This window comes from Gymnoscopelus microlampas (assembly GCF_963454915.1).
Source record: "Gymnoscopelus microlampas genome assembly, chromosome: 21".
NCBI lineage: Eukaryota > Metazoa > Chordata > Actinopteri > Myctophiformes > Myctophidae > Gymnoscopelus > Gymnoscopelus microlampas.
Genome location: NC_139958.1, coordinates 9,819,190 through 9,832,667, shown reverse-complemented (window position 1 = coordinate 9,832,667; position 13,478 = coordinate 9,819,190). Strand labels below are relative to the sequence as shown.

Genomic DNA, 13,478 nt, shown 5'->3' with positions numbered 1-13,478 from the left:
CTCATAGCGGGGGACTCGGTGCCGCGCTACGAGCTTGTATATCTGCTATTTTATAATAGCCAAATAAATCTAAAAATTGCACGGATGCGTTCCAGGTCTTAAAGGATTAAACAATGCACATTCTATCTGCCTGCTAGCTTGGACATGAGCTTCATGGATTCACAGTGAGGGTAGAAGATGAAAGCTAGTGGACCACAGGCTGGTAAAGATGGAGACTGCCACCAGGCTGACAGCAGAGGAACCTTTTAACAGAGGCGTAGTGAAGCAGTGAATGGCTGCAGTGAAGGGTCAGGTCAGTTATCAGCAAATCATCCTAAGTGATAATGCAAAGTGCCACCAAAATAGCTTTTTTTTCGGTGCTTTGTAAACACACACACACACGCACAAACGCACCAACAAACCAAACCACATCTTAAGTTAAGATGTGAATAAAAGGCTAAATAAATGAACAATGAAAACACTTTTAAAAAAAGGCACACAAAAAACAGAGCTAGAGTGAAACCACACGAACCTGGGTCAACCAGTATTTGCGAGCAATTGCTTCCGTTTGTTTTTAAACTACTTGGAGTAGTTAGCATATTCATTTAACATACTTCTCTGTGACTATACCCACGATTCACACTTGCCATACAACGGTGTTGCCTGTAGATCTGCCATTTTTTGGTCCGCAACACTGTCGTACGATCATACATTTGGAGCATAAATTTGCCATTATTGTACCAGACACTCTGAATTGTCTTGATGCAGCAAACATAACCTACATGGCACTCCAGGCAACATAAAACAAAATGCTGACAATTCTCAGCAAATACATTCTGACCCAGGTCTGATAGTCATATAGCTTGTACACCATTTTCTCTTTTCGAAGGATATCTATATCTGATGCCATTTTGGCTGCACACCGAAAAAACTGTGACATACAATACTTCCTCTAATCGGATAGTGGAATGATGCTCGGCTAAACCAACTCATATTAAAACGTTATCTTAATCTCAATCTCCTTGGTTTGTCCACGGTCTCAGGGATTGGGGAGGAGGGGCAAAAAGCAGCTTGGGGACTTTGCATGCGTCTTCATAATGAAGACATTATGAGGGAGGAGAATGGTGCTGTCGGGAGCTGGAGTGGGGAATTTGTTTTAGTGGGAAAAGAGCATGGAACAAGGTGAACCAAAGTGAGTCTGGGATACTGTCTGTCTGTCAGTCAGTCAGGCAGGAAGAGAGAAAGAACTTAAACGAGAGGAGCAGACAAAGTGAGATGCTAGCTCTTAGTCATTCACTCATTGGCCAGCCTTAGGTCTGATTCATACTTGGTTGCACAGTGGAGTTGTGCAGCCAAAATAGCCGATCTACAAGCTAGTAGCTTGTAAATCTACAATACGCTTGTAGATCGGCTGTTTTCAATGCGCAACATCCACACGTGCATAAATCAGGCTTCATGTTAACCTGCATACATAAATCTATCAATCTTTTTAAATGTGTACCTAACCCATCTACTGTATCTACCCCTCTATTTAACGACTTGAACCCTAGCGTCCCGGGAGGCATGCGTTAATCCGACAGACCTTTTCTCCGACTACGTGGCATCCGCGTGCGGTTAGGGTTAGGGTTAGGGTTTGGTTCGGGTTTAGTATTGGAAACGTCGGAGCGCTGCGCTGTCGGAGGAATGCGCTGTCGGACTAACATACTGCACCCAGCGTCCCTATTCTGGGCATTTCATAATAGCTGAATACATGGCTTAACACATTGCCTGCCACTGACATAGATCTACGTCAATTCAAATAGATAGATTCCTGATAGAAGGAATGGACGGATATGACTTCATCCTAAAAAACGTCACTTCCGTGCAATCCTTTGTTAGGATTTGTAGAAAAACACATCTAGCTTGGATGTCTTAATTTTTTGGTGAAAACAAGCCATATTCAACGGGCGATAACAAAATGGCCAATCGCTGTAAAAATGTTTTTGTTCCGGTGGATAGACAAGACCCTCCCCCACCCCCAGACTCTCCAAAGATCGTCGACATAAGGTAAAAAACGCTGGCACCAGCGGATGAATTAATTAAATAATACCTGCCAGTAAATGTGATAAAAACCTTGAGCACTAAATATAAGCATGCCACATTAAAATAAGCATGCTAGCTTAATTTTAACATGTTTTTAAGATCAAGCTCCATCAAAGGGCACATTTTAAACTTCATCATACGACTAGGTCACTCAAAGAAAATAACAGATATTTGTATCAGATATTTTTGTCGAGCAACATTGTCATATGATGAAGTGTAAATAATTAGACTATATCCTTAATGTTACTTTATGACCGAGCCAAAGAGTGAATGTCAAGTGTTTTCAATGAGAGCACCCTCTACTGGTTGGAGTGTGCTCTTCTCTTCCCGAGTTGTCACTTTCTGGCAAAGCTGTAAAGCTAACCTAAGAAAGCAAAGCTGAAAGACAAATATATGTATTGTATTGCTACAATTTGTATAATTCTTGTTTTAAAGAAATTCCATTTGAATAAAAATGTTAAAATATACAGCATATATATATGTATTATTATTAACCATGTCCATATTATCCCATCTAATCTCTCAAAGGAGATTCAAATACAACAAACTATGGGAAACAGACACTCTTCTGTCAATGGAGCCTCAACTCCTGTCATAATGTTTGCATACGCTCCTAGTGAGCATAATATTTTTGTTTTCATCATACGAAACCAACCAATATTTGACTAACTTATAATTCACTCACTTAAACTTTAACCATTTAATCCACATTTTGAAAATAACTTCATATATAGTGTCAAATTTTACAGCTGAGGCCCAGAAAGTGAAAACTCCTCTCTACTTCCTGCCAGTGGTCTTTGTGTTTGTTTGTTTGTTTGTTTGTTTGTTTGTTTGTTTGTTTGTTTGTTTGCTTTTTTTGGGGGCTTACTGGTGCCTCTAGAGGCCGGTGGTGGTATAGCAGCCCGGGGGTGTACAGCTCCAAGTCGCACCCGCTGGCAGGGAGGCACATTACCTCCACATTAGCCTCCTCCTCCTGCTCACCTCCTAGCCCCTCCCACTGAGAGGGGTTTAGGGGAGGCACAAAGGAGGGAGGCGTAGAGGTGGGGGGCATCAGCATTCAAAACAAAAAGATAAAGTAAAAACAACAACAGACGACACAATTAACACCTAAAAAGACAATAAATTAATCCACAGAGAAGAATTACACAAACTACGCATTCTGAAATAATATATATATATACACAAAACACTGAGATTAAGCTTCAGACACATGGACAGGCACAAGACCAATTTATAGATGGCATTTGGCCCCGTCTTGCCTGAAAGCACCCCCCATATCCCCATCATCCCCTCAACCCCTTACCACCATAACGCCCCAGCCCCGACCACACAACCCCACACCCCCATACCACCTTAACCCCCGACCCCACAACCCTTGTAATGATACCCGAGGGGAAGTTTGAAAATATCCTTTCTGCATACAACAACTTTTTAAACTTTCTTTTGTATTGTTTGTTCCATTTCAATCCAAACAGCATGTCACTAAAGATTGAGAATTGAAAATAGTTGGCCAGATTAATGTGTTCTCAATACTATAAAAAAAATACTGAACACAAACCATTGAATCTACATGATGTTTCTGAAGGAGGAAATTGTATTTATAAATGGACAGATCATATAGTCGTATAGAATGTTCACATGATGTAATAAAATAAAAACTGATCAGCCTACTTTCAACTTTCAGCTACTTTGCATATATGACCTTTACTAACCTCTAATATGGTACATTTACACAACAATAATGTTTGGAGTATAATTTAAATGTAATAACTGGCCTTTATCCATGTGTGTGAAACCAATCCACAGTTCCTACAGTCAGTGTTTCTCAACACATCTGTCTGAGGACATAAGACTTTGTTGGGGGATGTTTTCTGAAGACTGGGACCAAAGCCCGACAACATTTAACTTTGTTATAACTTTCACGCTCATTACTTTTTCTCATTGTGCTTAGAATATTAGCTTTTTTGTTTTGTTTTCACATCACATTAAGTACAGAAGAATTTGCTGCAATTTCGTTTTTTCTTAGTTTCCCTGCCCCCAGTCCAGCATTATGCTTAAAACTAGCGTGTAGTGTTTGATATCAGTGAACGAGTCACACATTCTTGGTCTCAGTAATCATTGACATTAAGAAAAATAATTATTATGTTGTTTTTCCCCCAACAAATGTGAAGCCTTAATTGCTTTAGAAATGTTCTTCAGTCAAACACAATATCGTAGTTACACACAACATCAAAAATGTCTTCCCGGCTACGCTTTTACAGTGACAGACGTACTTAGACGGTATTAGATAATGGGTTTTATATTAGACGGGTCTACTGTATGTGTGACACACTGAGGAACAAACAGAGACAGGAGAGAGGCTAACCTGTTTGTCGGAGCGGTCTGCGATGCTGTACACCAGAGGAGGAATGGAACCTTCCTTGGTCTTCCCAACGTCACTACGGAAATGCTCACTGGCAGGCAGGCAGCTGGAACACACACACACACACACACACACACACACACACACACACACACACACACACACACACACACACACACACACACACAACATATGTTTGTATTGCTATTACATGCGAGGACATCAACATTATTTATGCAGTGATGTAAAGTAACTAAGTGCATGTACTCAAGTACTGTACCCAAGTACAATTTTGAGGTATCTTTACTTAACTGGAGTATTTCCAATTTTACTTAAATATTACGTCAAATATTGAACTTGAAGGGATAGGAATGCTAGAGTTGATGTGGTTGAATTAACACTGCTTACCTGGCAGGTAGTTTGTAGATGTAACTGCAGCCGTCTTCGGTCCAGATGATGACTTTGTCAGCAGCGATGAACTCCCCTCCGGTCCAAGCCTGATCGTTCTCACTGGGAACTGAGCACAGCAGGGAGTAGTCACCTGCATCAAACACCTAGACACACACACAAAGAGATACAGATAAGAGTGTTATAAACCATTAAGACCGGGAACGCATCTGTCATTTTAGATTTGAACCACTTTAGCCATTATCTTATACTTTGGCTATTTAAAAGGTTACAAATGTTCGCTTTAAAAATATATATTCAAAGATTTGCAAACATTTTCACAATTTTTCAAAAATAGCAGATCTACAAGCTCATAGCGTGGCGGGACCAGTGTTAGCCAATGGAAATACGAGTCAAATAGGACCCTGGCCAGACTGAGTAGCAAAGTGACTAACGTAGCGAATCAGTCTGGATTTCAGGCTACCTAAGTTGGGCCCTATTCAAAAGGTGGTACTAGTTCTGGGTTAGCCTGGTAAACCCTCCCTCCGGAAATCTCATTTTCATTTGATGTCAGGAAGGAGTCTGGCATGATCGCCCATTCTGCAATATTGGGGAGTTTCCAGCGAAATCAGGACCTAACCGCGCCTATCAGCGTCGTCGCTCATCGTTCTGTGATTGACAGCTTACGTTGGCCAATCAGGTGGCGAGTTCGAGTGAGCCCGAATGAAGCCGAGTGCAGCCCGAGTGACGCCGAAAAAAGACGAACGGCAGCCATTGTTGTTCTGCGAGTGCCTTCACTTCTTACTTTTGTTTTTAAAACGGTCTCAAACTTATTTTTTGAGGCACGGAATTTACTATTAAGATATCGTTTGGATAGAATTTAGTTGTTTAACTTCATATATGTGGTCAATTAATCATGACAGAGCCTATTTAAAAATATAAATTCAGAGAACCGGGAGGGGCGGGCTGTGACACGCATGTATCCGCATAAGGCAACCTATTTTGGGCTGGGCCGTCTCAAAAGTCCCGCTGCGTCATATTAGTGACGGAGGTCGTAAAAATCCACTGCAATTGGCTGAAGGGGAAAAACGATCATTGGCTGAAGGGGTTGTCAGTCAACGGTATTACTCCCGCCCAACTCCAAGCCCGCAGCCAATATTGCAGAATGGGCGATCATGCCAGACTCCTTCCTGACATCAAATGAAAATGAGATTTCCGGAGGGAGGGTTTACCAGGCTAGTTCTGGGTTCCCTGAGCCCAGAACGTATACTTTCGAAATCCTTCGGAAATAGCCTTTCCGATCAGCTTGTAGATCTGCTATTTTCGCTTTTATATCTTTTTTTATTTTATTTTATTTTATGACAAACCTCTCCAGTAATGGAAAAGTAAACAAAATAAAGCATAATTTCAGGTTTTAGAAGGTTCTCGGCCACCCTTCGTAGTCAAAAAAGGTGAGTTCTTTTTACCCTCCAGTATTTTGAGCAGACGACCAGCAGGCTGCTCTGGGTGAAGGTACAGAAGGAGATGCTCTGACATCCCTGACAGTAGATGGGCTTCGACTCCTCCTCAAACACTGGGTCTAAATCCTGAGACAGAACAGAGAGAGAGGAGATATTAGACCATAATTATCCCTGCAAGTATTATTATGATACTATGTACCGTTGTGTAAATGACATTATTATAACCCAACCTGCATCCTGCTGACCTCAGCGGTCACGATCCACACCTTCAGAATCCCAGTTACTGACACTGCAACTACTGTGTCCTCTGTAAGGACAGACAGAGAGAGAGACAGGGAGAGAGAGACATAGAGAGACATAGAGAGAGAGAGAGAGAGAGAGATGGGGGATATACAAAGAGACATAGAAATTAAAACGGTCTGCATGTCTTAGCAGGTAACTCAGTTTTTACCTGTCCGTTTCGCCATTAGTTTTACGACTGACTGACTGACTGACTGACGCCAGACTATGTTGTCTGTTAACACATTCCCTGCCATTGACGGAGCTCTCCGTCATTCCAAATCCAACACTTGACTGCCACTGACAGAGATCTCCATCAATTTAAAAAAAAAGAAATCCCTCTCCCCCCAGACCGCTTTTGCTTACATCCGTGTCCACACTCCACACTGATGAATAACATTCTGTACACATGTTAAACTTGAATGTGAGTGATGTGCTGACCCTGACGCCCTGTAAATTCAGATGGATTTTGAAAGGCTGTCGTTTATCAAATCGCTCTCAAATCGTTAAGCGACCCCAATGATATCGTTCGCCACTATCGTCGTGATGTGACTGTGAACTCCACCATCCACTTGAGTTAGGACGATGTTCAAAACCATATATTTGTGGTTATCGGCCTCATGACCCAAGTGGGTCCAGGGATAAAATGGGACACAAGGCTTACATCTCTGACATACATACTGTACACTCTAAAGTCCTCAGTGTTACTTTCACTCTCTGAGTTACAAATTGATATATATTAACACAGAGGATTTTATCATGTACATCAGGGGTCTTCAAAGTGTCTGTCTGTCTGTCTGTCTTACCCTGTGTGCGGTGAGACCTGATGATGCTCATGGAACTGATCCAGTCAGGCGCTATCTTGGACACCAGGGAGTAGAGGACCTCCAGGCTGGTAGCGTCCACCACAAGGATTTCTGGGTAATGTCCATTGCACAACAGGCGGCCTTCACGCTCAGTCCCGATGGTGAAGTGATAAAACTGGACAGAGAGAGAGATGGGAGACAGGAGGAAGGAGTGTAAAAAAGAGGGAAGAGAAAAGGTTCGAGCAGGGGGTATATATTTTTATGAGCAACAATATAAACGTTGTTGATGTAAAGGTTCACCCCACTCTCCCTTTCAGAGCACTTATAACTAAGGATGGGACGATAATCGTGATAAAAAACGCTCACAATAATCGTATCGCAGAGATTCAAATTTATCGTGAAATTGTCCACAGTACCACTTAAACCCTCTATTGATAAAACTGTCTTGTAAAGAAGCGTTGTGAGCTTGAATAGGGATGCTGGGGATTGAAGTGGTTAACAAAAGTGGCATTTTGAGTTTTAAGCATATATTGATTATCGCGATATTATTAATCGCACTTATTTTTGCCACAATAATCGTGACATGTAATTTTCATATGGTCCCATCCCTACTACTGTAGATTTGTTTGTGTGTGTGTGTATGTGTGTGTGTGTGTGTGTACGTGCGTGCGTTAAAAAAGGTAAACAGTAGGTAAACAGTAACAGTGTTGTACCTGTATGGTGGTGTGAGCACAGGCCAGCTTTGTGAACTCAATACAACGTCCATCATTCACATCCCAGAGGCACATCTCCCTACAAACACACATGGACACATGAGCCTGATTTATATAGACAGTGTGAATAACTAGGGCTCAGCAAATGTATCAATTAATCTCAAAACCCTACATTTGATTAAACTTGCTAGTTGAGAACGTTTATCTTATAAGCGAACAAATAAGAAAAAACACAATTATATAGTGTAAGATATAAACTTATGTATAGCTATATATTAAACTTCAATAACAAGCAAACAATTAAATATACACACATGAACTGAACTTTGTTTTATTTAACCATTCAAGCCCTCCATTAAAAAATAGCACAATTAATATTAATACCACAAGTTGTAAGCTAGTAGATCAGCTATGTTTAAACAACATTTTTGGTGTCCCAAAATCGGCATACCAGCCAGGTATGAAAGTTGTTAGAAATCAGGAGACGTTGGCCGCATAACTGCAGATGACCGACTACTTCTTTAACTTCTTGTGCAATTAAAAAAAAAGCAACTATGAGAAGCTTATTAAGAACTTAATAAAGCCGCACTTACCCGCTCTCTGAAGCACTGACAATATAGTGCTTTTCACTGCAGGCGCTGGCCTTGGACAGACAGGTGATAGAGGCTGTGTGACCAAACAACATCGCCCGGGGACAGATCTAGACAGGACAACGATATCGATATTATTATTATTAGTTGCAGTAGTAATAGTTGTCGTTAGTGCCAATACTACTAACAAGCAGTGGTGGAAAGTAACTAAGTACATTTACTCAAGTACCCAAATTTTGTGTTGCTGGGACAACGCGTCACAAAGTCATGCGTTGTAAGCTTGTAGATCCTTTATTTCTGCTATTTTTACATGTATAAAATGATTAAATGTGTCAATAATTTCTTTGTATATTTAAGTTTTGTCATATCTGCCCTGTGCAATTTTTGATTACGAAGCCTAATAGGCAAACAGAAATTAAAATTGTATTCATATCTTCCAATGTTCAATGCCAAACACAAAATGAATGTCAATTATTTGAGTGACAATTAATCGTCAACTTAAATTTGTAATCGTGACAGCCCTAGCACTGGGGGAGGGGGATTATGTTGGAGAGAAGAGGTTGACTCATCATCATGATATTATTATTGTTCACCTCTAGTTCCGGGGTCATGTCCCACAGACAGATCTGTCCGTCGTGGCAGCCGGTGATGATGGTACTGAAGTCGTCCATGACCAGCAGGCTGCTGATGCAGTGGGTTGGGGCCGTGCGACCCCACAGCACTATGGGGAGCACCAGACTGTTGCCCGCCATTGTGGTGATCTGTCTGCAGATGGCAGGGATGGAAGTGAGAGAGAGAGAGAGAGAGGGCAGGGGAGGAGGGAGAGAGAGAGAGAGGAAATGGCGAGAAAAGGAAAGTGAGATGTAAGCGAGCATGAGCCTTTATGCAGACAGTATCTTTTAACCCATCTAGACCGGGAACGCATCTGTGTGTCATTTTTAGATTTCTTTTGGCAATTCAAAAATAGCAGATATACAAGCTCATAGCACGGCACAGAGTGCTACAATAACAAGACAGAAAATGATCATTATACTTACAAACCAATAGCATAGCTAGCATAAATAAACATTAAAGGAAAGAGAAACAGGTACAGCATATACAGTATGTGTACATTTCATATGGCAAACAGGGACATTGCATAATCACGTGTGTGTGTGTGTGTGTGTGTGAATGTGTGTGTTCCCTCCATCTGGACGAGTCAACAGACATTACTGATGCTGCACAACTGTGCATTTTCATCAGGATGATATTTGATGCAGGGCTGCAACTAGCGATTATTTACTACTTTTTTTTTACTACTTTTTTGAACAATCGATTAATCGAAAAGCATGTTTCTTTTCAAAATAATTAATCTACAAATTAAATGCAAAAATATTTGAATTGATGTTTTATAATAAACTACGGTAAATTGATTAGTCTAAATAACCACTTAAGTCCTTTTCTTTAAAATTTGTCATATAATGGTGGTACACAGAAATACCGGAAAAAGCATTCTGCAAGCTCACAATGTGCAATCAATTAAATCCATTAGTTTGATTAACTGCTACAGTACAGACCTAATTTGACGACATGCGTGCATTAAGAGAGTAATTACAAAGTAAGGACATTTTCATGGACTTTGTCACCATAACTGAACTTCCCCTGTCAAAACTTGTTTCCAAGACAACGGATGGCGCCCCAGCCATGGTGGGCTGCACCAGATTCATTGCATTATGCCAACAAAGCTCTGATTTCCCCCCAGTTTATCATTTACCATATTAGATGCACACACAAGACCGATCAAATAAAATAACACCCAGTATAATTAATCCTCAGTGTTCATTTATCCATTTTGTGTCTCGTAGGAATGTAACCAAATTATTTTGTTACATTTGGAAATGGTAAATGGACTGCATTTATATATAGCGCTTTTCTCTAAAGGGCTTTACGTTGTATTTCACATTCACCCATTCGCACACCCGTGGCGGAGGAAACAAGCATGCAAGGCACCAACCTGCTCATCGGGAGCAGTGAGGGGTTCAGTGTCTTGCTCAAGGACACTTCACCAGTTGAAGCCGGTAATGGAACCACTCTCTGAGTTAAATTAACACTGAGGATTTGTACTATGCATCCAGTAAAGCCACGTTTTCTCTACAGTGCCAGACGTTTTCCAGCCAAAATAATTAGCATAACTTGCTGGAATGGCAATGGGAGAGGCCGTTTTCACTTGGCAGCAAAAGTTCTGGTGTTGCCTGAGTGATAAGTCACCGTTTTCATGTGTTTATTTTCTAACGGTATAGCACTTTATACTGGTGCGAAATTAACTCACAATGTGGCACCAACATGCTGTTATCAGCCTTTCTGCTGAGGCCAAGCTGCTGAACAGGAATGTGTTGAAGAGACAGGCTGACTGACTCAATCAGATCAGATATTGATTGAACATTATTTGAGGAGTCATGGGGACACATGGGGGATGGGAAGGAAGACCTAAGCCATCTGTGGGACACCCTATACCTCCATGAAAATGTATTTTCCAAGGGGCCCAGGGCAATAACAGTGAGTCCACCTTTAAGAGGCACCTCTGTCGGCCTAACAACAACACACAGCCATGCACAACATCAGTGATTCTCCAAGTGGGGTCCGACGAGGACCCCCAGGGGTATGATGGGGTTCCAGGGGGTCCCCCAGCAAGATGAAGAACACGTTATACACTTATGCCCCGTTTAATTGTTTTAGCTATTCGAAAATAGCAGCTCCAAAAGCTGTGACACATTGTGAGCTCATAGGGGAAACCCTATATTTTCTTAACATTTGACATATTTTGACACATTTTCTCTTATGGGGGTCCCCTGGCACAAACTCTTTCGACATGGGGGTCCACAGACACATAACACAGGGGTTTTCAACCAGTGGTCCGGGGACCACCAGTGGGTCCCCAGCCAAATGAATAGTTAGCAACCAAATTGGCCCTTATATGTCTGTAACTCTGAGAGTGTACAACTGGAACCAAATGGACCCTAACGGGTCCATTTGGTTCCATTTGTACACTCTCAGAGTTAAATGAACACTAATGATGATGATACAGTGTAGATTGGGGACCCCCAAGAAATCAAAATGGTTGAGTCCCTGGCATATCTTTTCAAATGGGGGTCCCTGGGCTAATATGTGTCAATTTGGGGGTCCTTGACGCGAAAAAAGGTTGAAAACCACTGTCATACATGACTGGTCACACTGGTCCAGCCAGCCAAGGAGACGGAGGCTAACGAAACGAAGCTAATGCTATTCAACGCTAAAGGTTTTCCAACCCATAGCACGTTAATAACCTACAACAACCGCTTGACAAGTTGAATACAAGGCTATTGTTTTTGTTTTGTTTTACGTTTGGTATTTTGCGCCCAAACGCAGTAGAGCAGAGAGGATGATATGGTCATAACGTTAGACCTTTAAACATGAATACACCTGCATTATGTCGAGGCTTCCTGGGTTAGCAATGACAACACAAATAAAGACACAATAAACTACTACTACTAGTGAATAGAGGATGCATTCATTACCAGGTGTAGAGCAGGGTTTTTACTGAAACATTTCCGTGTTATATTGAAGAAGAGGGATTCTGTCGTGTCTGTGCTGTGGCGTTGGAAATAATCCTGATAATAATGGAGTTGTGTGTCAGAACATCTGGTCACCTGACTGGTCAGCTGATCACAAGCAAGCGTTGCCAGATTTTGCTTGTGGGAGAAATAAGCAACCAGGTCTAGGAAAAAAAGCCCAAAAGAAGCCGCATGAGCACTTTAAAGTTTAAAACCTATAAATATTGTACTCTAGGTACTGTAGATTTTGATTATTATTACAAAACATATATTAAACGCTTCAGCCCTATATATACTTTGGCTATTATGGCTATTATGAAAATAGCAGATCTACAAGCTCATAGCATGTAGATCTGCTATTTTCAAAATAATTATTGAATAAAATGGGAAACATGTGGAATATATGTTTGAAACATTTTAACAACACAAATCTTGTATGGGGGTCCGAATACCTGGCATAAAATATATTCAGACGGGGGTCTGTGGACAAATACATAGGCCTATTAATCTGGGGGTCCTTGACATGAAAATGTTTGAGAACCACTGCTTTAAGCAACTATTAGGAAACAAGCCCAAAATAAGCAACTACGCTTTAGAAACAAGCCCCCACAACAACCAATATTTCAAGCAATTTAACAGAAAACAAGGCCAAAGTCGCTTATGATAAGCGGACATGGCAACCCTGCAAGACATACGCAGGGTGTTTATTTTTACCTGACAACACAAGGGGAAGGCACACGTAACACCTCCCAGAAATAGCATTTTTTTTCTTTGTATCATCATATGTTTTACAATTTATGATTAACTTTCAGTCCTACAACACGTGAGTGACCGTTTAATATGATTTGCTAACTCTGACATCAGAATTAGCAAAATTAGTGATCCTAAAGATTAAATGTAAAGGTGAAAAAGTACCCAGCTCCCAGCTGGCCAACTGAACTGGTCAAGAAGGACTCAAGAAGAAGGATATTTTAGTTGCATCAGGTGAGCAGAGTCATAATGTTACTGCAGTGCACATGTACACAGACAAGTGAAATATAATAGCTAAAGAAAGATAGCTACAATCAATGCCTCTGCTCTTGCACACTTTTTTGACACTTCTGCTAAAAAAAAAAAGATAGTGTACCTGTCTTTAATGGGTTTTATAATACTGCTGTTCTGTGTTTACCTTCATTTCTCCCATCCAGTTACTTTTATTATTATTATTATTATTTTCTTTTTGTGTTGTATTAATGTTAGCAAAGTCTCTGT

At 41.0% G+C, this 13,478-nt stretch overlaps 1 protein-coding gene and 1 long non-coding RNA gene across 2 annotated transcripts in view; both read right to left on the bottom strand.

Moving 5' to 3' along the window:
- wdr7 (WD repeat domain 7) overlaps positions 1 to 12,302 on the bottom strand; it is a 165,434-nt gene extending 153,132 nt beyond the window's left edge. The window contains exons 1-9 of the mRNA XM_084046715.1: positions 12,192 to 12,302; positions 9,252 to 9,423; positions 8,662 to 8,768; positions 8,069 to 8,147; positions 7,356 to 7,530; positions 6,501 to 6,577; positions 6,277 to 6,396; positions 4,832 to 4,977; positions 4,427 to 4,529 (exon numbers count right to left, since the gene is read on the bottom strand). Coding sequence (XP_083902841.1) covers positions 4,427 to 4,529; positions 4,832 to 4,977; positions 6,277 to 6,396; positions 6,501 to 6,577; positions 7,356 to 7,530; positions 8,069 to 8,147; positions 8,662 to 8,768; positions 9,252 to 9,410 — 966 coding nt within the window. The 5' untranslated portion in view covers positions 9,411 to 9,423; positions 12,192 to 12,302. The remainder of the gene's footprint in view (positions 1 to 4,426; positions 4,530 to 4,831; positions 4,978 to 6,276; positions 6,397 to 6,500; positions 6,578 to 7,355; positions 7,531 to 8,068; positions 8,148 to 8,661; positions 8,769 to 9,251; positions 9,424 to 12,191) is intronic.
- The window catches only part of LOC311037530, a 439,052-nt gene that overhangs the window by 155,666 nt on the left and 269,908 nt on the right, over positions 1 to 13,478 (bottom strand). The gene's annotated exons all lie outside the window — the stretch shown is intronic.